At 31.0% G+C, this 27675-nt stretch overlaps 1 protein-coding gene across 2 annotated transcripts in view; it reads left to right on the forward strand.

Annotated features, from left to right (window-relative positions):
• The window catches only part of LOC145277850 (dihydroorotate dehydrogenase (quinone), mitochondrial-like), a 90400-nt gene that overhangs the window by 49485 nt on the left and 13240 nt on the right, over positions 1–27675 (forward strand). Inside the window, exons 3-7 of one of the 2 annotated variants that reach the window (XM_080129794.1) lie at positions 4489–4688; positions 5555–5631; positions 10725–10808; positions 14047–14234; positions 20669–20788. In XM_080129794.1, coding sequence (XP_079985920.1) covers positions 4489–4688; positions 5555–5631; positions 10725–10808; positions 14047–14234; positions 20669–20788 — 669 coding nt within the window. The remainder of the gene's footprint in view (positions 1–4488; positions 4689–5554; positions 5632–10724; positions 10809–14046; positions 14235–20668; positions 20789–27675) is intronic. The other variant, XM_080129795.1, reaches the window with a different exon arrangement.

Here is a 27675-nt window from a genome sequence, read left to right on the forward strand (position 1 = left end):
TCATATTTGGGCTGGTGCATCTGCCACTAGTCTCTCGCTCCTAGACAAGGTTCAAAAGAGAGTTGCCAATCTGATAGGTCCTGAACTGTCATCTAAACTTCAGCCTCTGTCCCATTGACGAAATGTTGCATCCCTCTGCCTGTTCTACAAGTACTTTAATGGTGAATGCTCTGACGAACTGCGAGCACTTGTACCCCTCGACGTAAATACCCCCGACAAACCCGACAGCAGCAAAATCCCACCCCTTCACAATTGAGATCCCTAGATGTAAGAGAGCCTTCTACTCCAGTAGTTTCCTCCCCAAAACCGCTAGACTTTGGAATTCCCTTCCGGGTCCCTGCTTCCCCAACAGTACTGACATGCAGAAGTTCAAGTGTAACGTGAACTGATATCTTGCTGCCCAACTCCCTGCACAATACCCCTGATGCTTATGTACCTGATAGTAGCCCCCTACAACAAAGTGGCAATGTGCCTTGTTTGAGGTGAAAATGCAATAAAAAAATAAAAAATAAGGTTTAGTAGCATTAAATGTTGATTTTAATTTTTGTCACGGGCGTCATAAAAGTGTTACAAAACTGTTCTGGTGAGAGAATTAATTCTAGGATGAATATGTGGTAGATTAAACATAGAGATGTGATCTGAATGAATGTTAAAACACAAATGTTTTACATTGTCTACCATCTTCCTTTCTCCGGTTCATTTTGATATGTTCTTTTCATCACTTCCTAAAACTAATGGGTTTTAGCATGAACTCGGAGAGTTTTCAAGCAATGCAAATTTTTCCAAACCCCAGAAAGTAACACATACATGCGAAAGCAATAAACCAGTGCAGAGTTTGAAACTTCTATGAAGTGAGGAAACAAACAGCTAAAATGGGAGAGACTTCACCAGCTGGCCAAACAAAAGAAACCCAAGAGCGTATTCTCTACAAATCATCCCATGCCCCTTTTACAAAGGCAAAAGGACCCAGTGACTCACATACCAGCTTCAACTCTCGCACATCTATACATGCACTAACAAGAATGAGGTAAACTTACCCACATACACAATTTCATGCTGCCAAATACTCACGTACATATATTACCTACACACGCATATATTCGCTCTATGAACATATTGACTTGGGACTACTATTCACTCAAATTTCTTTACACGTGTTTACATTATGAACATTTATTAACATGAAAATGACTTAATATTCTTATATTTTTTGTATAAAAATGCTTCGTTATAAATTTCATATTTCTCCATTTTTTTTTTCTTTATACAACTCTGTTTATATTTTAGGTAGCCATTGATATCTGGTAACCTGCATTATTTCAATGTTTCATTTTGTTTTCCATTTTATTTTATATACATGCCCATATATATGTTTAATTTTGTTTGTTTTGTGAACACATAACTTTTATACCCAATTTATATTAAATGCTATATTGACAAAAATGCCCTCTACAAAAGCCAGGGACCACACCATAAGTATTCTAGTATATATAAGGCATAATGATGGTAGTCAGAAGACTACAAATAAGTTGCATGAAAAAATGACAGAAATGAAAACCTTTGAATCCTTCTAATATAGTAATCTAATCAAAAATTCCTGGAAGTTTGTTGGCTGAAGATAATCTCACAAGACGATTCTCAGATAATTCTGAGAAAAATTGAAATGAAGAAAAGACAGACATGAGATATAGAAAAAAAAATTTTTAATTTAAATTACGAAAACAAAAAATATAAAAGAAGCATTACCAGCTCATTTTTCTTTTGATTTTAGAATTGACAATGCTAGGTATTTTTTTTCATTATAACTCCAATCCTTGAATATAATTCAAGCATGAACACATTTTTAAAATTTTTTGTACTTTTATTTTTATAATTAAATTGTTTTTTGAAATTTTATCTCTGTGTTTGTTATTTCTCATTAGTTTGTTTCTTTTGAATGACTGGCAAAAAAGTTTTTTATATTTGCTCTAAGTTCCAAACTTACATAAATTTAAAGGACTTTTTTCACCTGGACACATATTTTATACATTTAAAGGAATTAATATTACATAATAACTATTTGTTTTTAAATCAATAATTTTTTTCTTTTTTATAATCTGTCCAAAAAATAGACAAAAGGTATTCAAGATTAGTTTAACATATTAGTTTTGCTTAACAACATAATTTTTAATGCAGTAAAAGCTAGGTAAAAATTAGTGTTGGGACGATTCCTAAATTTTTTCCGATTCCAGGAAAATGTTAATTAACGATTCCAATGCCAAGTACGATTCCGATTCCCGTGGAATTTTCGTTTTGAAATATACCATTATATAATTGAAAGTTTTGTGTAGCGAAAAAATTTGGTACAGTGAAAAAGTGGAAATACAATTAAGGGAATTTCAAAAACGATTTGATTTTTTTTGTAAAATTTCTTTTATTGAAGATAAAAGTCAAAACAAATATTTTAACCATGAATTAAACATGCACCATGAAATTAATAAAAATCAATTTCAGGGGTTATTTTATATATTAAAAAATATAAAGAAAAAGTCATGATTAATTCAACAAAAATACAATAACATCAAATTTCAAGGGGAATAACATGTTTTTATCTTTTGATATTCATTTTTTTGTCTTATTTTCTCTTTATCTTCAATAACTCTTTAAAATTTAACATTTTCTTTTTTGCAACTTCAATCACTGATTTTTATTCCACTTTCTAGAATATTCTTATTTCTAAATGAAATTTAAAAATAAATCTTTGATTACATTTTTAGTCTTTTATATTCAATTCAATCGTCTCAAATTATTCCTATTTATCTATTTGACTTTAAAAATATTTTTATCAATAATAATGTTATTTTTTAAATCTAAATCAATTGGTTTATTTCTATATTTATTTTTATTATATAATTTTATACTTATCGTCCTTTAATGTTTATTCTTATTTAATGTCTTAATTTACCTTTTTATTTCTATATAAAAAAGTAAATTTTTGGTAATTGTTTATTTCTATTAAATAAAGTCATTTATTGAACTTTTGAAATCGCCTCTGCCTTAATGTTGTTTCTGACTACCTTTTCATTTTTATTTTTTGTTAGGAGTTTGGAAACATTTATCTATGCTCAAATCTCAACTGAGATACCAGGCATCGGTGAATGTCGACCAAGCCCCTACAATCCTTCAGTTGAATGGCTCTGAGTGACTAGTTAGTTTTCAAAGTTAGGGTTCAAAGGATTTTTAAAAAAAGTTAAACTTTTTTTCTTTTTTAATGAATTTTTCACATTTTTTTTTTTTTTGTGCAAAGAAGTTCCAAAAGAAATGTCTAATTGCTCCATTCGCAGAATATTTTAATGAAATGTACATTTCTAAAAGAAAAATTAAATTCACTTACAGGATTTATTTAACAGATAACAAAATGATTTTCTTTTGTAGTTTTCGAAAGATCTTAAGCGGAACCGTCAGTCAGCATAATATGTAGTTCTAACGTTTTTGTTTTTGGATACTTTAAAAAAGCCGACTTATTGTCAAAGTTTTGCGAACTGATACCACGTGATCAGTTTCACTTTAGTTTTAGAAATATTTCCTGAAACAGCCTTCGTTCAGAAAATAGAAAGTACATACATTGTTCTATTGAACGTTTTATTGTTTAAATAATTTGACTTTGTTTTATTTTGAAAAAAATATAAAGCTTGTAAGACATTTTTCGTTTGCTAATGAGATTTTTCATTCATTTACTAATGGAAGAAAAAAAAAAAAAATAAAATGTTGGTAAAAAACTTTTTTTTTTTAGTCACCAGTTGGAAAAAACAAAATCTTTTTTCTCTAAGGGTTAAGTATTCATCAACGTTTTCATGGACTTGACGTAGTTAGGCTGTTGTATACATCAATAAACTTCACTCACAAATAAAAACAATGTTACCTCGCGGTCCCTAAAGTTTCACAACAGTGCAAACAGATAACTAATCATGGGCCTCAAGGTTTCAAAACAGACAGTGCCTATGTATGTGACGGAATAAGAAAACTCATTAAGATAAATTAAGATTATCTTTAAAATAGTTAATAAAATTCTTGTACAGCATATTAAATATGTTATGAAAAGTTCTATGACGTTTTTATCATAAATTTTTGACAGCATTAATCTCACTTCAAACAAACAGTTCAACTTAAAAATATAAGAGTAATGAAAAAATCGTAAATCTAAAGTATTTTTTAACGATGAGATTCCGATTCCCTCCAATATACACGATTCTTCCAATTCCGATGAATCGTCCCACCACTAGTAAAAATAGAAACTGTTGTACTCGGGTACTGTAGCAACATTGATCAAGGAGCGGGTATAAACTAGTATAGATAATACTGACTGGTGGTTTGTAATTATTAAATTTCACAGATGTCCTATTGTAACAAAAAGTAGAATAATTCATTTTCTCAAACATTTGAAAAAACATTTACTTTTTGATCTTTGTATAAATGGATGAAACTTTTTAAGATTTGATTTTTCTGTAGAAAACCAAGGTGTGGGGACATGAATTTCGCAACCCGATCGGTTTGGCAGCAGGCTTTGATAAACATGGAGAAGCTGTTGATGGTATTCTGAAAATGGGATTTGGATTCCTGGAGGTGGGTAGTATTACTCCAAAGCCTCAACCAGGCCAGGTAAAACCCAGAGTATTTCGACTTAAAGAAGATCATGCCATTATCAATAGGTAAGTATTCTGTGTTTTGTGTTTACTTTTAATACAAAGATTAAAAGATGAAATCCTTGTACTATTTGTAAAAGATTAAGAAAATAAGTAAATTCATTCTAGTTTAGACAACAATCGCCTCCCAAACTTTTAAATGTAAACGTGACTTAATATGATATCAAAATGTTATTATTATGATGATCAATGCAAATACAACTATTGAATCAAATAATTTTGTTGTTAATGTAACTTCTCTTATGAATATCAACATTTCTTAACAAATTAGGCCAGTGCAAAAGTTTTTGCCAATTTAAAATTTAATCTTCAAAATGAAAAAGTGTTGTTGAAAATCTTTATTCAAAACAATAATGACATTTGCTCTCTATTATTTTTTTCTTTTTGTTAATAAGTTTATAAATGCGCCGCTGGTAGGATCCTTGAAGTTTTCATGTGAAATATAAATCTAACTCATATTCAATCTCCTCTTGTGATGTTAACCTAAGGTTATCTAAATGATTTTTTAATCATCAAAATAAGTGATAATCTGAGGGAACTAGGTTAAGAGAACAGGCAGGATGAGGCAAGATTTCTTAATCAAATTCTCCTAGACCCTTGGTCAGTAATGCTGTGTGAGGATGCATATTATCATGATGACTTCCTTTCTATTGACTAAAGAAAATTGTTTTTGAGTCAACATGTGGGAGAATACTGCAAAGAAATATGAATGATTTTTTTAATAATTTGAGAGAAAAAGTTATAAATTAATCATGGTAGTATGTTTAAGTAATAACACTATACATAAAATGAATTACAAATGTTTAAAATGCCCATTCTACAAACCAGCAAAAACTTTTGCACCAAACTGATAATTTAATTTTCTTTTTCAGATATGGCTTTAATAGTGACGGTCACAAAGTAGTATATCAACGTTTAGTTGATCGGATACAAAAAGATAAGATAAAAGGTAAGTTCTCAATCATTTTGGCTTTTTATTTCTTTCCACAGTAAAGGGATATGGGTATGGTTAGTTTTAACTATTTGAATAGACATTTTTTATGTCCTGCACCATGGACTGTAATGTCCTTTAACAGTATATAACCTATTTAATTGTCTGCGTTAGAAGATATCTCATCTTTAAAACATCATGGAAGGAGTAATTGTCTGTATTTTTGAGATGAGGTGTTTTCATTTATTGAGATTGTCTTCCTCATCTTGGTTGTTATAGTCACAACGTTTCTGTAGTGACATATGGTCGAGTGGTCCTAGGTGTTGTATCAAAGTTTACAGTTACCCAAAGGTGCTGAGTTCAATCCTGAACGAAGGCAGTGAAAGTAACATTTAAAACAGAGAATCAGCAACTATGTCCCAGAGCCTAGCTGGAGTCCAAACACGGTACCCCCGTAATAATAATAAAGGGTTGGGTTCAAGACTCCTAACAAACGGTTCCCCAGTTCGATACAAAAAACTTGATGAAGGCCGAAAGGTAAAACGGCCGAAACGTTGTGACTATAACAACCAAAATGAGGAAGTCAGTTCGACAATCTCAATTAATCATGGAAGGAGATTTTCTTCTTCTTAACCTCAAGCCAGGGTGTTTTTCCCAGTCACTTGTGTTTTCATCATTTAGAAGTCAGCAGAGCGAGTTGAATGTTGTTTTTATTTAAATTTGAATTCGTAATTGGGTTGAATACAAATATTTTTAATGCTTGCTTACAAATGTGAATCTTTCATTCGCAATTTTGTGAAGTAACAAAAGAACAGACACAACACACAAAAAAATGTCTTTTTGTTTGCAGCATTTGTATTCGTACAAAGTAAAGATTTTTTGTATGTTATAATGACTTTTTGATTACAAATAGACAGGTATAAAATTTCTGTTATTGTAAGGATTAACTGGAATATGTTAAATATCAGCTAAAAATATTATTGTTGTTGAATATCTTTCAATGGCCATTGATGTGTAACTAGTTTAAATAAAAAAAGATTACTTTTGTTTATATAATAATGTTTCTGAATTTTTTAGATGAGAATTCGTAATTCATATTATTTGGATTATTCGGACTATTGTTCTCATCTTGAGTGTTATTTTCATAACGCATTTCAGTCGATGTAACCTTTGACCGCTGTCAAGTATATCTTGTTCAACTTCGGAATCTGCATGGAATTTCAAACAAAACTCTTTATTTAATCTGTGGGGATAGCATGATCTCATTCTGTCAGCTATAACTGGATAAAACTCCAAAGTAATTTTCAATTGTATTTTGAGTTTCATCCGCACTGAGGATTGAACCTTCAACATCCACAAGGATCTGGGACATAGTGGATAAAGTATTTGGTAAAATTCAGTTGTAAGTTACACTCTCTTGGAGGCTGCTGGTTCAATCCTCAGTGCAGTTGACACTCAAAATACAATTGTGAATTATTTAGGATTTTTACACAGTTACGGCTGATGAGATCATGTTATCTCCCGTGGCTTAAATAAAGTTAATTTTGAAAAATTGTGCAGATTCCCAAGTTTGACAGAAAGATTCCCGAGTTTGACAGAAAGATTCCCGAGTTTGACAGAATGATTCCCAAGTTTGACAGAATGATTCCCAAGTTTGACAGAAAGATTCCCAAGTTTGACAGAAAGATTCCCAAGTTTGACAGAAAGATTCCCGAGTTTGACAGAAAGATTCCCGAGTTTGACAGAATGATTCCCAAGTTTGACAGAAAGATTCCCAAGTTTGACAGAAAGATTCCCAAGTTTGACAGAAAGATTCCCAAGTTTGACAGAAAGATTCCCAAGTTTGACAGAAAGATTCCCAAGTTTGACAGAAAGATTCCCAAGTTTGACAGAAAGATTCCCAAGTTTGACAAGATACGCCTGAGAAAGGTTGAAAGTATCATCACTAGAAATGTGAAAAAAATGATTGTAAAATGTTAATTTGTAATGAGACAAAAATGATAGTTTTGACTGGCAAGTTTTAACTTGGCCATCATATTAAAAAAACAATTATTGATGTTCCAATTCAATTGGCTCCCCCACAAAGGTAGAGTTAGACACATGGTCAGTTTTTAATGGGAGGAAAATTCTGCCCCCCCCCCTCTCCAAAGAAAGGAGCCATCTAAATTTAGACAAAAATAAAAATTGTTTCCATCTAAAAAGATTTCTCCTTCACTGACTGAGGACAGAACGGATACGCCACTTTGATGTCATGTAGATTCAGTAACCAGATCTGCCAACCTCAAGAAAAAACTATTTCTGCCATCATTTAAACGCATTAACCTTCTCAAACATAAACACATACAATTAACGTATTCTCAAAATAACATTTTCCCCCAAAAACTTTTACCTTTTAAATATAAATACACACACATACACATATTATTATATATATCTATTTTCAGCATTTACTTTGACAGTACTCGATATGTAAGTAGAGCTAGGTAGTATTTTTTGAAATTATATATAGCAATAACCTGACTAATCCTCACGAGGATGAAATGCAGAAAATTCTGTGTAGCTTGATTGCCATATATATTTTCAAAACTTTATATATACAGGATATCTCAAAAAATGTACTTACACTTTAACTATTATGAGCATTGTCTGGACAATAATGGTCATCAGTTATATCGCATAGGATTAGCAATTCTCTCAACAGAGGCTCTCTTTCTAGGGCAATTACCTTTAACATATCAAAGGCCTTTGATAGGATATGGCATAAAGGTCTTCTCCACAAACTCTCTAGCTATGGTATAGCTGAAAATGTCTTCTCAATTATTAAATCATTTCTCTCTGATAGGTTCATAAGAGTAGTGGTTGATGGGCAGAAATCAGGAACTCACAGTATTAATGCTGGAATCCCTCAGGGGTCCATCCTGGGCTCAACTCTCTTCCTGATCTATATTAATGATCTTCCAAATCACATCCCAAGATCATTCGTAGACATTTATGCTGACGACACTACCATCTCTTCAAAGGCCGTAAATGACCAAGCTCTCTCTAATTCTCTCTCATCTGATTTTGATCACATGATGCAATGGAGAAAGGTGGTTGGTTAATTTTAATGCATCTAAAACCAAGCTTCTATCTTTACATTATCAATGCTCTGATCCCGGTTTGGGATCAGTTGAAATGAATGGCTCTCATCTTGGGCTCCATGTTTTGACAAGCTTCTCGGTCTGACCTTTATTCCTGATTTGAGATTGAACATGTACATCAAATTGGTTGCCAAGGCTGCTGGAAAAATGGTGGGATCGTTCTACTGCTCCAGTAGATATCTCACTGCTGATGCAATTCTCTACCTGTATAAGAGCCAAGTGTGTCCAAGGAGGAAGTACTGTTGCCACATTTTGGTAGGAGCTGCAAGAAGCAGCTTATCCTGCCTTGACAGAGTTCAAAATAAACTTTGTAGCCTAATGGGGGTGTCCTTTTCTCTTCCCTGCAACCTCTTTCCCACAGAAGAGATGTTGTGAGCCTGTCTCTGCTTTATCGTTACTTTCATCGCAAGTGCTCATTTGAACTCCAATCGATAGCCCCCCCCCCCTGGCCTGACTTTCATGAAAAACACTTGTCTAGCTGAAACCACTATCAATAATTTCTCCCACTGTGCCTAAACCTAAACATAGATTCCATGAATAAGGCTTATTTCTTAGAACTGAATGCCTATGGAATTCTATTCTGTTTTCTTGCTTTACAACTGACTACAATATGGTCGTCGTCAACTTCAATGTGAACAAGTTCTTGAGTAATCCCATTTACTAAATTTCCACTACTAAGAATTATTACAATATTTTCCCATTGACTACTGTACACTCATTAGCCCTTATCCTTGAGTGGCCTCTGGGCCTTGATAAGTGGTGACTCCTTTGTAAAAAAAAAAATTAAACATTTATCAACATGATTCTTAAATTACATTTGTCTTCTGTATTCAACGCTTTTCCTTTTCATTCAATGCTTATAAATAAAGGTTTTATTGTCATTTGAAGTGTGAGTACATTTTTGCATTTCTTTGAGACACCCTGTATATAAATTGTTTGAGATATTTTAATAGAAAGTGTTATATGCCTTACAAAGGAGGGATTGGACCTAGTAATTGTCTCCTGTTTGTCCGCTCATTTGTTCACACATTTTTCAGTAACCATGCCTTGGATTGTTAGAAATTTTTGCACAAACATTAGTCATGGTGAAAGTAAATTTTTTACTCCTGCTCTGCTTGTTCTGAAGCTGAAGAAAATTGATTATAAATGTTTTGCATAAGTTTCGAAAGACTTGATTCATTTGAGTTTGGTCAGAGTTTTGTCATGCTAAATCCATTCCTTTCAGGAGCTAGCAGAACTAAATGCGAAATTTACACGCAGTTCAAACTATAACTTTTCTCTATCGTATTATGAAGCGTTTGAAACTGAAAACAAAAAGACACAAATTTTTTATGAAGTTTCAAAATATTTTTTCCTATAGGTGTCTTTCTTTCAGATTCAATGATGCCTAGCTTTTAAGACATCATGGAGAGTTTTTATTATTTTTCGACTACTGTAATGTATGTCTTTCACTAACAATATTTGGAGATTAACTTTTTTTTTTTTTTTTTTATTGAAACCATTACCTAACAATAACCCTCAAGTTTTCAAACAGAAAATTAACCTGAATGTTGAAATAAATATGGGAATATCTTAGTATTATCTCAGATTTTAAAGCAGAACATTTATTCTACATTTATTCATTAGATTTATTTTAAATCTTAATTTTTGTAAATTCAGGTTCTAAAAAATGCACGAAAATGAAACAAAATCCAGTAATTTTCTCGTATGAATTGGTCATAAAGAATCTGTTTTCAAGATCAAGATAAAGGAATGCAATCATTAAAGATAAGTTATAATCTCTTAGTCTGCATAGACAAATGCGTCAGCTAATGTTTAAATGTGCGTCAAACCTTTGTCCTTACCTAATATTGCACACAGCACTTTCTGGTGACCATGTCCACCAAGTGTCCAATTCATTTATTATCATCCTTTATTGCATGACCTCTGAACTCTGCATCTTTAAAAAGGATGATTTTCCTCCTCTTTCAGTTGGATCTCGATTGAGTGAATCAAGAAATATGTTGAATCTCAATTTCTGGACAAATGGCTCTTTTCGACTTGTGTCATCCCCAGGTAAACAAACTCGACTATGCACGGGCAAGTCTGTTGTTTTTGAAAGGTTTCATTTGCACTTATTTCTTTAATTATGATACTGACCGCCTTTAGAAATAAGGACCAACATTTTCCAACTGTCATCTTTGTCATACTTTTTTTTTACTTTTATTTGCCATAAACAAGACATATTGCCACTGTAGAATAAAGGCCTACTATGATAAGGGCCAGATTAATGAAACCTGAATAGATAATTGGGCAATAGTGTTGTGATATACACAATGTTCTACTCTGCAGCCTTTTTTAGATGTCTTTTGTCATCTTCTGGGTCGATTTATTTATGCACAATGTTTTAACAATTTCTTGATCCTGACAGAAAACAAACTGACGAGTTTTAACTTTGAATTTTATTGCATAATCCTCAAAGAATCTTTGCACAATTACTGAATACAGAATCCTTCCATATTGTTTGGTGCTTTCCTAATTTTTCCACGGTTAGCAAAGGAAGCTCTACATCATTACAAATCTCATCAGTCCGGTGCTTCGGAGGCCCACTACACTCTTTTATCAAGAAATTATTCCTTCAGTGTTTAGTATATGTTGCTTTCATAACCTTTTCTTACAACTTGGTCAAACAAGCTCATTTTTTGCTTGATAACCTTGGTGTCATTTTGAAACGCAAGTTTCTTTAATTTGGGCAAGCAAACAGCAATCTAGACACAATTCTTGCTGACCATGGTTTTCAAACAGTCATTTTTTTTAATACAGAGTGCCTACTTTTTATCATCTGCTCTTAAATTTGAAGTCTGAGAAACATATGTAGTTGTTGGAACCACAAGTGTGAGTCTGAGTTTCGGTGTATAGGGCAAATCTTTTCTGCTCTAGATAGTTTCCTTTAGTTTGCTAAAGACAGTGCAGGCTGATGCAATCCTTCCATTCACATTGTTTGATGCATTCAGAACTGATGATCTGAGAAAAGCAAAATTATTGACCTTTTCAATGTTTGAACCTATGTGTAAAAGTTCAGATTTGACTCTCAGAATTTATGTTCAGTCGAGTCATGTTTTTTTTTATGACTTTTCAAAGCAAATAGATGTGCTTTTGCTTAATAACTTTTTGAGAACATTATCTTAACAAATTTATAAAATTATAACAAATTTGTTCAGTTTCTTTTCTTTCTTTATTTTATTGATGTTGAATGTTCGATCATTTTCTAATTTTTCTTATTTGGATTTTTTGGACTACTATTCTCATTTTGAGTGTTATTTCCACAACATTTTGGTCAGTGAACCCTCGGACCATCTTCAGGTATATCTTGTCAAACCTGGAAATCTACACAGAATTTTGAACAGAACCTTTTGTCTAATCCTTGGGAGTAGTATGCTCTCATTCCATCTACCATAATCTTAAGTAATACGCAATTGTATTTTGAGTGTCACCTACACTGAGGATTAATTCTTCAACCTCCATTACAACTGAATTTTACCAAGTTCTTGCACGCAATTCATGTGCAAGTGACACTCAAAATATAATTATGAATTACGTAGAACTTTTACCCAGTCATAATTCATGGAATGAGAGTACACTTCGTGGATTAAATAAAGTGCTCCGTTAGAGATTCTGTGCAGATTCTAGAATTCAATAGAAAGATTTCAAAGTTTGACAAGATACATCTGGAGAAGGTTGGAGATTACATCGATTGAAACATTGTAAAAATTACACTCAAGATAAGAACAGTTGTCCAAAGAATCCAAATAATAATTAATCGTCATCTCAAAAATTCAGAAACGTTTTGTATTTTGTTTAAAATTTCTTGTGTTTTTGTTGAAAGTTATGTCTAATTTGAAATATTTTCAAATTGTTCATTTTGGTTTAGTAAAACATTTTTTCTTCATCTTCGTTTTTTTAGTTTAATTTCTGGAGCATTCTTTTCTTTTCTTTCTATTTTTTTTAATCCAAATTTTTTGTTTTCGGAGTGCTCTTTATTATGATCTTAGGAACACCAGAGCTATTCTTGCTCTTTCAATATCAGAATAAATAAAACAGAACAGTATATGCTCTATAAAAAAATTATCTTGGGAACATAACAGAACAGTGCATACTTATTTAAACTGACGTTTGTAATAAATGCATGTTTGTGTGGGACAGAAATTCTGTCTGCAAAATAAGTTTGATAAAGTGGAGTTAAATAAAAGAAAAAATAATTATGAGAAAACGTTAATATAAATTAAAATTTAATATATTAATATTTGTTGACAAAGAAAAAATTGAGATTATTATTTTACTGTTGAGTAAATAGTGCAAAGTGAAATAAATCTATTAATAAAAATTTGAACCCAGTGATTTGGGTAGCAATGAGAGGACTTATGACTGATTCTGTTTATGATGTTTGTCATCCAAAAAGAAATTGGTAAATAGCAATAAAATAAAAAAAAAATGGAAGTGAAAATTTTTGTTTTAAAACCTAACCCAATGGATGGTGATGATGAATGATAAAATTTTTGGTCTTATTTAGAATTCAATCTGATGAAAAAAAAACAAAATAAAGAAAAATCTTTGATGTACATACCTGTCATGGAATGAATGTCATATTCTAAAAATTATGTAAATTGATGAATTAGTTTTATTTTTAACTAAGAAAATCAGATTTTATGAGTAAAACAAAAGGAACTGTCACAAGTCACCATCTTGAAAAAAAGAAGAAAAAAAAAACAAGGACAGATAATTCCATGATTATTTAAACTTGCGAGATTAGCCGTGTAATGCTACCAATTTTACATGTATTGGTTTAAATCGTTTAAAAATGATTTTCTTTATAAAAATAAAATATTTCATTAAATTACATAATTTTTGGAATATATTTCCGTTCGGTGATGAGTATATACATTATATAGACTTTTCTTTAGTTTTGTTCTTCAGTTAGATTGAATTTTAGATAAAAAACAAATTTTTTATATAGATTTTATTTCTTAGCTTTCAATTCTAGGAATTAAAATGAGGAAAAAATCTCACTTGCTTATCTTTAAAATGGGCTGTCTGTTCTTCCTCTAAAACATCCAATCTTTGGATCAACTTATTGCCCATTAAGTATTTTACCAGTTTATCTTCATTTGTTATTTAGTTTTAATGTTTTCTTTTTTTTAATCTCTCTTATTTATTCCCCCCCCCCCTAGTTATTGTTAGTGTTCAATTTTGCAGCATATCTATAAACTGGAACTACATTATTGATGTTTGTTGATCCTTGATGTTTGTTTTTTAGAGCCTGGAATTCTGGGTGTTAATCTCGGCAAAAACAAAACCTCTCTTGATGCCGCTGATGACTATGTCCAAGGTGTTCGATTATTTGGACAATTAGCAGACTTCCTTGTTATCAACATCTCCAGTCCAAATACTTCCGGTCTCAGGGATTTACAAGCAAAAGCAAATTTAGAAAACCTTATAAGTAAAGTAAGTAATTTCTTATCATCTGTTTTTCTTTCATGATAAATAGTGCTTCTGCACTATCATGGTATTTCATTTTTCTACCAACATAATTAAATTTTTTAACTTAGCACTTGCAAGATTATCAGGTGTTGCCCATGTATTACATAATGTATTTTCTCTCACCATAAAAGATAGTATGGAGAAATAACAATGTCATTCATAACAAAAAGATGCAATTTGGTGAAAGATTTCATATAGATCAATCAGTAAAACGGTTTTAATTCTAGTCATTAATAAATAACTCTCACCGATGCTCTAGGAATTAACCAAAACGATTATGTGCATGCAAGAGATTACTACGACCTTATTTAAAGCTTATTTGTATCAGACCACAACAGATAACCTTCTTCACTGTGGCCTGCAAGAGCTACACTTTAAATAAGGTCAGAGCTGCAAGATGTATGCACATATGTAGCCAAAAATGTTTGTATAAATAAAAATGTATAGTAAACTACTTCTCTACTTGTAATTAAGCACTATATTATAAACACCCGCTCCAGAGAATTAATGCTGATGAATTAACAATCTTGATACATGCACATGATGTATATGACTAGCAAAAATATGTGCTAATATTAAACTCTCAATATAGAGAAAATAAAACATCTTTGAGAACTATGACATAGACTTGCAGACACAAAATCTCATATTTTTCTTATTTAATAATTTATTTGTGTAGTTAAGATAATTTGTAAATGTTTTGCAGCTTATTAAAATGTGAAACAAGAAAAAAAAATTTACTTACTGCATGAATTTGAAATTTTATCTGTTACTTAAAGAAAAGTTGAGTAAAAGTAAAAGTATTTTATTTATTCTTTAAACTGGCAATAAACATTGAAAAAAAAATTTTTTTATTAATATGACTGAAAATTAAGATGAAAATTAAATCACATGGTGTTTCTGGACAAATACTTAACTTAATCAGAGCCTTATGAGACAACAGAAAAATCCAGGTTGTCATCATTAACCGTGTCTCCAAACATGATATTAATGTGAATGTGCCTCACGGGTTGATCCTTGGATCTTTATTATTTCTAATATTCATAAACGACCTCCCTGATAAAATTGTATCTGCTGATGACTCCACACTTTATAATAGACATGAGAAAAAAAAAACGAATGTATACATATTCAAGGTAATGGTGGACTCCTTAGAAAACAATCTTCAGTCTGTAGTGGAATCGGGTCGTAAATGGATGGTAACATTTAATGCTACTAAGACTAAGCTTTCCTTTAATAAATTGCATGAAAACTTTTCAGCCACCAAATGCCATTGTTAATAACACCTCATCATTCAAAACTCCTCGTTTTAACATTCACAGGAAACATGAATTGGAACAAATATATTGAGAACATTGCCAGGGCTTTCGCACTATCAGCCAAACTCCAACCTCTGTTCCATCACTGCAATGTTGTATCCCTGTGCCTATTTTACAAGTAATTTAATGGAATGTTTTCTGATAGCATTTGTGCTCCCATCTATGTATATACTCCCAACAAGCAGCAAAATCCCACCCATTCACTATTGAGATCCCTAGATGCTGGAAAGCCTTTTACTCTAATAATTTCTTCCCATTGACTGCTAGATTTTGAAATTTCCCTCTTTGTTTCTTGCTTCCCCAACTCTAAAATGCAGAAGTTTAAATATAACGAGAACAAATATCTTGCTTCTCAACTTGTCACATAGTCTCCTGTAGACATGATGTGAATTAAGTAGCCCCTCACATCCAAGTGGCAATACACTTTGAGGTGAAAAAGAGTAAAAATAAATAAAAAGCTTAACTTTGTTATTGTTCTATTGTGTCTTATTTTCTATTTAAATTTCATCCATTATTTTACAGATCAATCAGAATGAACAATTTACTTTCGTCACATTTGTCTGACAGTAAATTAAGACATTTAATATATGAATGTAATTAGGATAGTAGTTTGCTAAAAAGTGAGGAAAGATAAAAAACAGTTTAACTTTATTACATAACAATAAAGAATAATAAGAAGTCATTAATTACTTTTTCTAACACTTTACGTTAGCTAATAAAATGTTTAAATTCTGTAAGTTTCCTTATTTTAGAACAATTTGTTTCTCTTTAATTAATAGTATAATATCACATTTGGTGGCAAATTAAATTTAGTACATATTTAAACATTTAATTATCCAATTCAGTTTCCATATACTTGTTTACAATGACAAAAAGTATTACTTTGCAAACACATGAATATGTAATGTTATCATTCCCAATAAAATAAAGGAAAACTGAATTTTAAATCTAGGCAAAGGAAAAAGAAAGAAAATTTCTTATTTCCCACACGTGAAAATAATTATATTGTTAGTATTGAATAATAAAAATAATTATATTGTTAGCATTGAAAAATGAAAATAATTATATTGTTAGCATTGAATAATAAAAATAATTATATTGTTAGCATTGAAAAATGAAAATAATTATATTGTTAGCATTGAAAAATGAAAATAATTATATTGTTAGCATTGAAAAATGAAAATAATTATATTGTTAGCATTGAAAAATGAAAATAATTATATTGTTAGCATTGAATAATAAAAATAATTATATTGTTAGCATTGAAAAATGAAAATAATTATATTGTTAGCATTGAAAAATGAAAATAATTATATTGTTAGCATTGAAAAATGAAAATAATTATATTGTTAGCATTGAATAATAAAAATAATTATATTGTTAGCATTGAAAAATGAAAATAATTATATTGTTAGCATTGAAAAATGAAAATAATTATATTGTTAGCATTGAAAAATGAAAATAATTATATTGTTAGCATTGAATAATGAAAATAATTATATTGTTAGCATTGAAAAATGAAAATAATTATATTGTTAGCATTGAAAAATAAAAATAATTATATTGTTAGCATTGAAAAATGAAAATAATTATATTGTTAGCATTGAATAATGAAAATAATTATATTGTTAGCATTGAATAATGAAAATAAATATATTGTTAGTATTGAAAAATGAAAATAAATATATTGTTAGTATTGAATAATGAAAATAATTATATTGTTAGCATTGAATAATGAAAATAATTATATTGTTAGCATTGAATAATGAAAATAATTATATTGTTAGCATTGAATAATAAAAATAATTATATTAGCATTGAATAATAAAAATAATTATATTGTTAGCATTGAATAATAAAAATAATTATATTGTTAGCATTGAATAATAAAAATAATTATATTGTTAGCATTGAATAATAAAAATAATTATATTGTTAGCATTGAATAATAAAAATAATTATATTGTTAGCATTGAATAATGAAAATAATTATATTGTTAGCATTGAATAATAAAAATAATTATATTGTTAGCATTGAAAAATGAAAATAATTATATTGTTAGCATTGAAAAATGAAAATAATTATATTGTTAGCATTGAAAAATGTGACAATGTTTGTTATAATTGGATATTGTTCATACAGTGTCTCTATATAATCAAAATGATGTCACATTTCTAAAATGTTTTTCCATTTTATTACATTGAGAATTGTAATATCTTAATATTAATCTTCTATTATTACCTAAGTATATTCTGAGGTAGATTATTTTCAAATCAGATTGTTTTTAATATGTATTATTATTAATTATATATCGAAAAAGGAATGAGGCTTACTAAAGTACAATGTCTAGTTTACACAATGGTTTAAAAAAAGAAAAAACAATTTCAAATAAATTTAAATTAATGCCCAATATTATGGATTTTTAGTTTCATTGTTTTATTTTGCTTATACTTCTAAAAAATAACTGTATAAGTTTTATGAGAAAGACAAATACTTTCATAAAATATTGTCATCTATGTTTTTTTTAGTTGTCATAGTAAAATAAGTGTGTGTATGTATCTCTCTCTCTCTCTCTCTCTCTCTCTCTCTCTCTCTATATATATATATATATATATATATATATATATATATATATATATATCCCTAAAACATCTGGCCTTGATGTAGGGGAGACTAAAACTTGCTGCTATGATTTCAAATGATCTGAAATAACAGCAAATATTTCTCGTATGTTATATCTCCCCTCTTTTGGAAATAGGGTACAATTATGAATATCTCCTGGTATCAAATAATCTTTATACACTTTGAAATTTACTTTAATACACTTTGAAATTTACTTTATGCATGAAAACCAAAGAGGGAAGAAATAATATATGAGAAATATTTGGAATTAAGTCTCTCCTTGCTGTTATTTCAGATCATTTGAAATCATAGCTGCAAGTTTTAGTTTCCCCCCTCTATCAAGGCCAGAGGTTTTGGGGAAATATCAGATATTCTGTAATTCATATGCAAAACTAGGAAAACAAATGGCTATGATCGAAATATTGGTAAAGGTGAAGTATCTTTCCAGCCACAAATTTATTTTTAAAATTATCACTATTATAAGTTTTCAAAGGTGCTGAAAATGAAAATAACAATTAAAATCCCAGGGTTAAAATTTTATGACAAGTGGAAAAAAAGAACCGATATTTTCAAACCAATAACATATGCCCAACTTTGCCTACATTTGTATATATAGTGTCTTGGTAAGGAGCTTTGGTTTTGCTACTTCGGATGTCTCCCGTCAATTTGTCAGTTTTGCTGATTCGGTTGTCTCCCCTGTGGTTTTGCCAGGCCACTAATATATATATATATCTCATTGGAATAAGATTATTTGCTGATACAATTTATCATATGAAATTGTATATGTAATATAATGATAATTAACATTTGCCATATGTAAATCTAAACCAAATCTCAACAATCAGTACATAAATTCAAATTATTCAATAACTGATTTTAACTGTCATATATAGAGTGGACCATTTCTTGAAAACAAACACTTATAGTCCACTCTTCACTGGTAGCCTGTTGGTTTCATTTCTTGGACTAATCACAGGCTCTTCTGGAGTTGCTGCAAGTCTATGTTTTGGAGATAAAAGTTCTCATATAGAATTGACCAAAGATACTTTTTCTTGAAAGTGTTCAAGATAGTTATCGCTGATTTTGAGAATATGAATTCATGATTCTATACAAAGACATAAGCTTTCCAAATAATAATACAAAAATAGACTTTTCATTTTCAGAGTAAATTTTTATAATTGTTTACTTGCATGAAAATGAAATTTTTCAATACAAACTCCTAAGGTTTTGGCTATTAATACATGAAAGAAATTTTCTCAATTCGTTCTATTACTTTTGAATCACCAAAGGAAGAGAATTGTTTCAAACAACTGAATTTCTTCCTTGCATTACAAATACAAAAACTGACATTTTACTGCAATAACAGATTTAAAGATTCAAATAACTTTGAAAATTTGTCTGCTAAAATTTTAGAAGTTTCTGAAGAAACTAATATTTATGTATCATTGCAAAATAAACCCATAAACTGTTTCTAACATGATAATGAAAAACAAAACCGAGCAACATCTTCAGTCACAATCAAAATTGCTAAACTCTGTTTTATATCTAAATTATGAAGGGAACAAGTAACTGTTTGTATGAAAAATGGAACTTGTTGCAAAATCCCAAGTCATATGAACTTAGCTTTGCGTTCTCTGCGTCTGTTGAACAGACAAATACTGCAACAATCTACACATCCTTTGGTTGTGGTAGAATTGCTAAGTTGTTCCATTATGATGAATGTTATTATTCAGTGTGTATAACAATCTGTCATTGACTGCCATCATCCACCTCTGCTTATATTACTATAAGGTCTGATGTTGGCAACATCAGTCCTACCATTTTAGAACCTGACTGCCTCAGCCTGTATATACTGACACTATAAATCCAGACTCATATAATTAATTCTAGTGAGATTTGGTATTGATTTTGAATAAAGCTTGATAGGTACAATATTTGAAATTGTATTGTTAGAAAATCTGCCACAATGAAAAACTGAAAAGAGAGTAAGTCTTTTTATGGTTTAGAGTTGTGTCATTTCATTTGTTAGGTTTTTACGTAACAATTTTAAATTTACTCCTGCTCCTGATAATTATTGGTTGAAAGATATTTGTACAAAATTTACTAACATTAACCCCAAATTTTAATTAAATATTAGCAGGAACCCAAGATTAAAACAGAACCCATGTGTACTCTTGCACTCCGCTCTGAACCTTACATTATCATTTTTATTATTTTTTGGTTTCTGCAGAAATGTTGGTTGATCTTAGTAAAGTTATACTGGAATTTTTATTTTATTGAAACAAAAACTAGAAATTAAATTAAAAAAAGTAACAATCTTTTTGTACTTGCTCACATAATGTTTGCACTAAAATGTTCTTATGGAGATACAGATCTACTAATCTATAATACTTATAATTGGAATGGCTTTGTTTTCTACCAATCACGTAATAACTATAATATTTTCTTCCTGTTAGGTTGTTATAGAACGGAACCAGTTAAAGTGTGAAAAGAAACCGCCATTATTAATAAAGCTTTCTCCAGATCTCACGGAGCAAGACAAAGTAGATATTGCTGAAGTTGTAACGAACGAAAAGGTGAGTTTTTTAGTGAAAGGGTAACTACCACCACATATACACATTTTGTCAAATTTTCTTTTTTTTTTCTGTTTTTTCTTTTAACTCTTTGAATTATTATTAAGTTAAGATTCTAAAATGTCTTTTTTAACATGGTCAGTTCATTCATTTCTTTTTTTTTATTATTATTTCACATATGAATTAGAATGATCTAAAGAATGGATTTGCAACAAAGAAGGAGAAATTTAAAATGTGGCCAATGATAGGTTGGTTTGGAAGTCACTTTCTAACGGCTGCCTGGCACATGCCAGCATGTAAAACAGACATTAAACTAAAGAGGATGATAATTCACCAATATTTCAGATTAATATTAGCTTGGTGCAAAAATAATAATGTTTTTTTTTCAATGTCATGTCAAACAAAGACATTATATTTGCACCAACCTAATAAAAATAATTGGGAAATTCTTTTATCTCTTGGAAGGGGATTCAGTTTACCATATAATTTTAATGTGAAATTATTCCCACTAACATTCCAAAAATTTGTTTACAAACAAGATTATTTTATTTAAGAATCTATTTTATTAGCCTAATTTATATTGACACAGGAATTGGTTCTTGAAACATCCTGCCAAAACTGTTAAACTTGATCAAAGTTGTCTACCTATCCACATGCACAAAGGTCACACGTAGTCCAGAGTCTAACTTCTTTGAAACATGGTTGGGAGTCTATCAAGGTTGTGTTCTCTCACCCACATTCTTTAACTATACTATCGAATGTATCACCTCCAACTCTCTTGCCAATTTTCCAGGTGACACAGTAAGCCATGACCTACGAATCTCAGGCTGATCTAAACTATGCTAATGCTATAGCTATCCTATGATGATGCTAATGATGTAGCTATCCTATGATGATGCTAATGATGTAGCTATCCTATGATGATGCTAATGATGTAGCAATCCTATGATGATGCTAATGCTATAGCTATCCTATGATGATGCTAATGATGTAGCAATCCTATGATGATGCTAATGCTATAGCTATCCTATGATGATGCTAATGATGTAGCTATCCTATGATGATGCTAATGATGTAGCAATCCTATGATGATGCTAATGCTATAGCTATCCTATGATGATGCTAATGATGTAGCAATCCTATGATGATGCTAATGCTATAGCTATCCTATGATGATGCTAATGATGTAGCTATCCTATGATGATGCTAATGCTGTAGCTATCCTATGATGATGCTAATGCTGTAGCTATCCTATGATGATGCTAATGCTGTAGCTATCCTATGATGATGCTAATGCTGTAGCTATCCTATGATGATGCTAATGCTGTAGCTATCCTATGATGATGCTAATGCTGTAGCTATCCTATGATGATGGTAATGCTGTAGCTATCCTATGATGATGCTAATGCTGTAGCTATCCTATGATGATGCTAATGCTGTAGCTATCTTATGATGATGCTAATGCTATAGCTATCCTATGATGATGCTAATGCTATAGCTATCCTATGATGATGCTAATGCTGTAGCAATCCTATGATGATGCTAATGCTATAGCTATCCTATGATGATGCTAATGCTGTAGCTATCCTATGATGATGCTAATGCTGTAGCTATCCTATGATGATGCTAATGCTGTAGCTATCCTATGATGATGCTAATGCTGTAGCTATCCTATGATGATGCTAATGCTGTAGCTATCCTATGATGATGCTAATGCTGTAGCTATCCTATGATGATGCTAATGCTGTAGCTATCCTATGATGATGCTAATGCTGTAGCTATCCTATGATGATGCTAATGCTGTAGCTATCCTATGATGATGCTAATGCTGTAGCTATCCTATGATGATGCTAATGCTGTAGCTATCCTATGATGATGCTAATGCTGTAGCTATCCTATGATGATGCTAATGCTGTAGCTATCCTATGATGATGCTAATGCTATAGCTATTCTATGATGATGTTAATGCTATAGCTATCCTATGATGCTAATGCTGTAGCTATCCTATGATGATGCTAATGCTGTAGCTATCTTATGATGATGCTTATCCTATAACTATCCTATGATGATGCTTATCCTATAACTATCCTATGATGATGCTTATCCTATACCTATCCTATGATGATGCTTAACCTATACCTATCCTATGATGATGCTAATTATATAGCTATCCTATGATGATGCTAATTATATAGCTATCCTATGATGATGCTTATTATATAGCTATCCTATGATGATGCTTATTATATAGCTATCCTATGATGATGCTAATTATATAGCTATCCTATGATGATGCTAATTATATAGCTATCCTATGATGATGCTAATTATATAGCTATCCTATAATGATGCTAATTATATAGCTATCCAATAATGATGCTAATTATATAGCTATCCTATGATGATGCTAATTATATAGCTATCCTATAATGATGCTAATTATATAGCTATCCTATGATGATGCTAATTATAAAGCTATCCTATGATGATGCTAATTATATAGCTATCCTATGATGATGCTAATTATATAGCTATCCTATGATGATGCTAATTATATAGCTATCCTATGATGATGCTAATTATATAGCTATCCTATGATGATGCTAATTATATAGCTATCCTATGATGATGCTAATTATATAGCTATCCTATGATGATGCTAATTATATAGCTATCCTATGATGATGGTAATGCTGTAGCTATCCTATGATGATGGTAATGCTGTAGCTATCCTATGATGATGGTAATGCTGTAGCTATCCTATGATGATGGTAATGCTGTAGCTATCCTATGATGATGCTAATGCTGTAGCTAACCTATGATGATGCTAATGCTGTAGCTATCCTATGATGATGTTAATGCTATAGCTATCCTATGATGATGCTAATGCTGTAGCTATCCTATGATGATGCTAATGCTGTAGCTATCCTATGATGATGCTAATGCTGTAGCTATCCTATGATGATGCTAATGCTGTAGCTATCTTATGATGATGCTTATCCTATAACTATCCTATGATGATGCTTATCCTATAACTATCCTATGATGATGCTTATCCTATAACTATCCTATGATGATGCTTATCCTATACCTATCCTATGATGATGCTAATTATATAGCTATCCTATGATGATGCTAATTATATAGCTATCCTATGATGATGCTAATTATAAAGCTATCCTATGATGATGCTAATTATATAGCTATCCTATGATGATGCTAATTATATAGCTATCCTATGATGATGCTAATTATATAGCTATCCTATGATGATGCTAATTATATAGCTATCCTATGATGATGCTAATTATATAGCTATCCTATGATGATGCTAATTATATAGCTATCCTATGATGATGCTAATTATATAGCTATCCTATGATGATGGTAATGCTGTAGCTATCCTATGATGATGGTAATGCTGTAGCTATCCTATGATGATGGTAATGCTGTAGCTATCCTATGATGATGGTAATGCTGTAGCTATCCTATGATGATGGTAATGCTGTAGCTATCCTATGATGATGGTAATGCTGTAGCTATCCTATGATGATGCTAATGCTGTAGCTATCCTATGATGATGCTAATGCTGTAGCTATCCTATGATGATGTTAATGCTATAGCTATCCTATGATGCTAATGCTGTAGCTATCCTATGATGATGCTAATGCTGTAGCTATCTTATGATGATGCTTATCCTATAACTATCCTATGATGATGCTTATCCTATACCTATCCTATGATGATGCTTAACCTATACCTATCCTATGATGATGCTAATTATATAGCTATCCTATGATGATGCTAATTATATAGCTATCCTATGATGATGCTAATTATATAGCTATCCTATGATGATGCTAATTATATAGCTATCCTATGATGATGCTAATTATATAGCTATCCTATGATGATGCTAATTATATAGCTATCCTATGATGATGGTAATGCTGTAGCTATCCTATGATGATGGTAATGCTGTAGCTATCCTATGATGATGGTAATGCTGTAGCTATCCTATGATGCTGGTAATGCTGTAGCTATCCTATGATGATGGTAATGCTGTAGCTATCCTATGATGATGGTAATGCTGTAGCTATCCTATGATGATGCTAATGCTGTAGCTATCCTATGATGATGTTAATGCTATAGCTATCCTATGATGATGCTAATGCTGTAGCTATCCTATGATGATACTAATGCTGTAGCTATCCTATGATGATGCTAATGCTGTAGCTATCCTATGATGATGCTAATGCTGTAGCTATCCTATGATGATGCTAATGCTGTAGCTATCCTATGATGATGCTAATGCTGTAGCTATCTTATGATGATGCTTATCCTATAACTATCCTATGATGATGCTTATCCTATACCTATCCTATGATGATGCTAATTATATAGCTATCCTATGATGATGCTAATTATATAGCTATCCTATGATGATGCTAATTATAAAGCTATCCTATGATGATGCTAATTATATAGCTATCCTATGATGATGCTAATTATATAGCTATCCTATGATGATGCTAATTATATAGCTATCCTATGATGATGCTAATTATATAGCTATCCTATGATGATGCTAATTATATAGCTATCCTATGATGATGCTAATTATATAGCTATCCTATGATGATGCTAATTATATAGCTATCCTATGATGATGGTAATGCTGTAGCTATCCTATGATGATGGTAATGCTGTAGCTATCCTATGATGATGGTAATGCTGTAGCTATCCTATGATGATGGTAATGCTGTAGCTATCCTATGATGATGGTAATGCTGTAGCTATCCTATGATGATGGTAATGCTGTAGCTATCCTATGATGATGGTAATGCTGTAGCTATCCTATGATGATGCTAATGCTGTAGCTATCCTATGATGATGCTAATGCTGTAGCTATCCTATGATGATGTTAATGCTATAGCTATCCTATGATGCTAATGCTGTAGCTATCCTATGATGATGCTAATGCTGTAGCTATCTTATGATGATGCTTATCCTATAACTATCCTATGATGATGCTTATCCTATAACTATCCTATGATGATGCTTATCCTATACCTATCCTATGATGATGCTTAACCTATACCTATCCTATGATGATGCTAATTATATAGCTATCCTATGATGATGCTAATTATATAGCTATCCTATGATGATGCTAATTATATAGCTATCCTATGATGATGCTAATTATATAGCTATCCTATGATGATGCTAATTATATAGCTATCCTATGATGATGCTAATTATATAGCTATCCTATAATGATGCTAATTATATAGCTATCCTTGGCGAAAGCTTTGGTGACATTCAACAACCATTACTCAGATGCAGATTTTTGCTTCAAAGATAGGAGTGAAGATCAACGCTGCGGAATTCTACCCAAATTGAACAAGAAAGGATGCACCGAACAATTTTGATATTCTTATATAAAGGGCATATCTGTTTAAAAAACTCAAGCTGGAATTTAAGTTCATATAAGGGGAATTATATAGAGGTTGCACCCTATTTATTACCAGTGCTAGACCGACAGAATACAATAAAATCATTAAGAAATTAAACACCTTCTTTAAATAACTTAAGTCTATTTATAACTATTGAATCTGATAAGAAACTTCTCACTTCTTAGATGTCTCACTAAACCTTAACTCCAAATCCTATAGCTTCTACTGCAAACCAAACCTAACACTATTCTATTTTCATAAATTTTCCAGCCACCCTAACTCAATTATAAAATCAATTCTACCTTCAGTCTCAAATAGAATATCTAGACTCTCTGCTGATAAGAAAACCTTTGACTAAAATTCCACATCCTTAATAATGCCTTACAAAAATCAGGCTATTCTGAGAAAATAAAATTCAGCCAAAATACATCTCCCCTTACTAACCATTTTAAGTCCCTAATTATGTAAAATATGACATGAAAAAAAAAAACAAATATAAGAACATCACCCAATACAAGCAATAATGACATCCCTCCCCAAGGCAGTATAAGCGAAACTCACTGATTAAACACTACCCTTCTAATTCATGAGATTGCATAAGATGGAATAAAAATATCTGGTTCAATCCCCCTTTTAGCAGCAATGTCAAAATTAATATACCAATAGAATTTTTCAAAATTGTAGTAAAATCTTCCAAATACCCACATAGATATAGTATTTATTATGTTAAATAAAAATTCAATTAAAATTTCTTGCTCTACAATGCCTAACCTAGCGCAAACAATAATTACATCAAATGATAAGAAAATTAAAGCAGCTCAATCAAGTCCTCTCAACTCCTAGAACCAATTTTAATTGCCAATATAAACAGAAATGCTCACTTAATGATTGCATCCACAGATATAATCTATTCATACACTGTAACTGAATTGCAACCAAATAACTCTACAATTGTCCCAAGTAATCAGTCACCTATCCCAATCCCACCTTCATCAAAATTTCATAATTCAGTTCCTATAAACGATCCAGGTGGTTTACCCATAATTACTTGCAATAGTAACAATAATAGCCACAATAGTAAATTCTATAACCTCTGAAAATTTAATCTGAATACTGACTTTATAATCCCCACACCAACAATCCAAACAACCACTCTAATTTAATAAGTTACCCTTTTCCTAACCCTAATAGAAGTGTTTAAGCAGAAAGCAGACACCTTCGGATCTGTGCTTACCATTCAAGTTCCAACCGACCCCACTGTTTTTGGATTTTGCTACAGTTCTATTTTTCATCTTTATATGTAGACTTCCATTTTTGATCTGTATATTTTTAGCTTTTAACATTATCTTTAAAAAATTACTTCTCTCATACTATAAAGTTTTCAAACTATATGCTATAGATATATATAGAGAGAGAGATCCTTAGATGCAG

Source organism: Euprymna scolopes, chromosome 6 (genome assembly GCF_053919585.1).
Source record: "Euprymna scolopes isolate OS-2025 chromosome 6, ASM5391958v1, whole genome shotgun sequence".
In the NCBI taxonomy this organism is placed as follows: Eukaryota; Metazoa; Mollusca; class Cephalopoda; order Sepiida; family Sepiolidae; genus Euprymna; species Euprymna scolopes.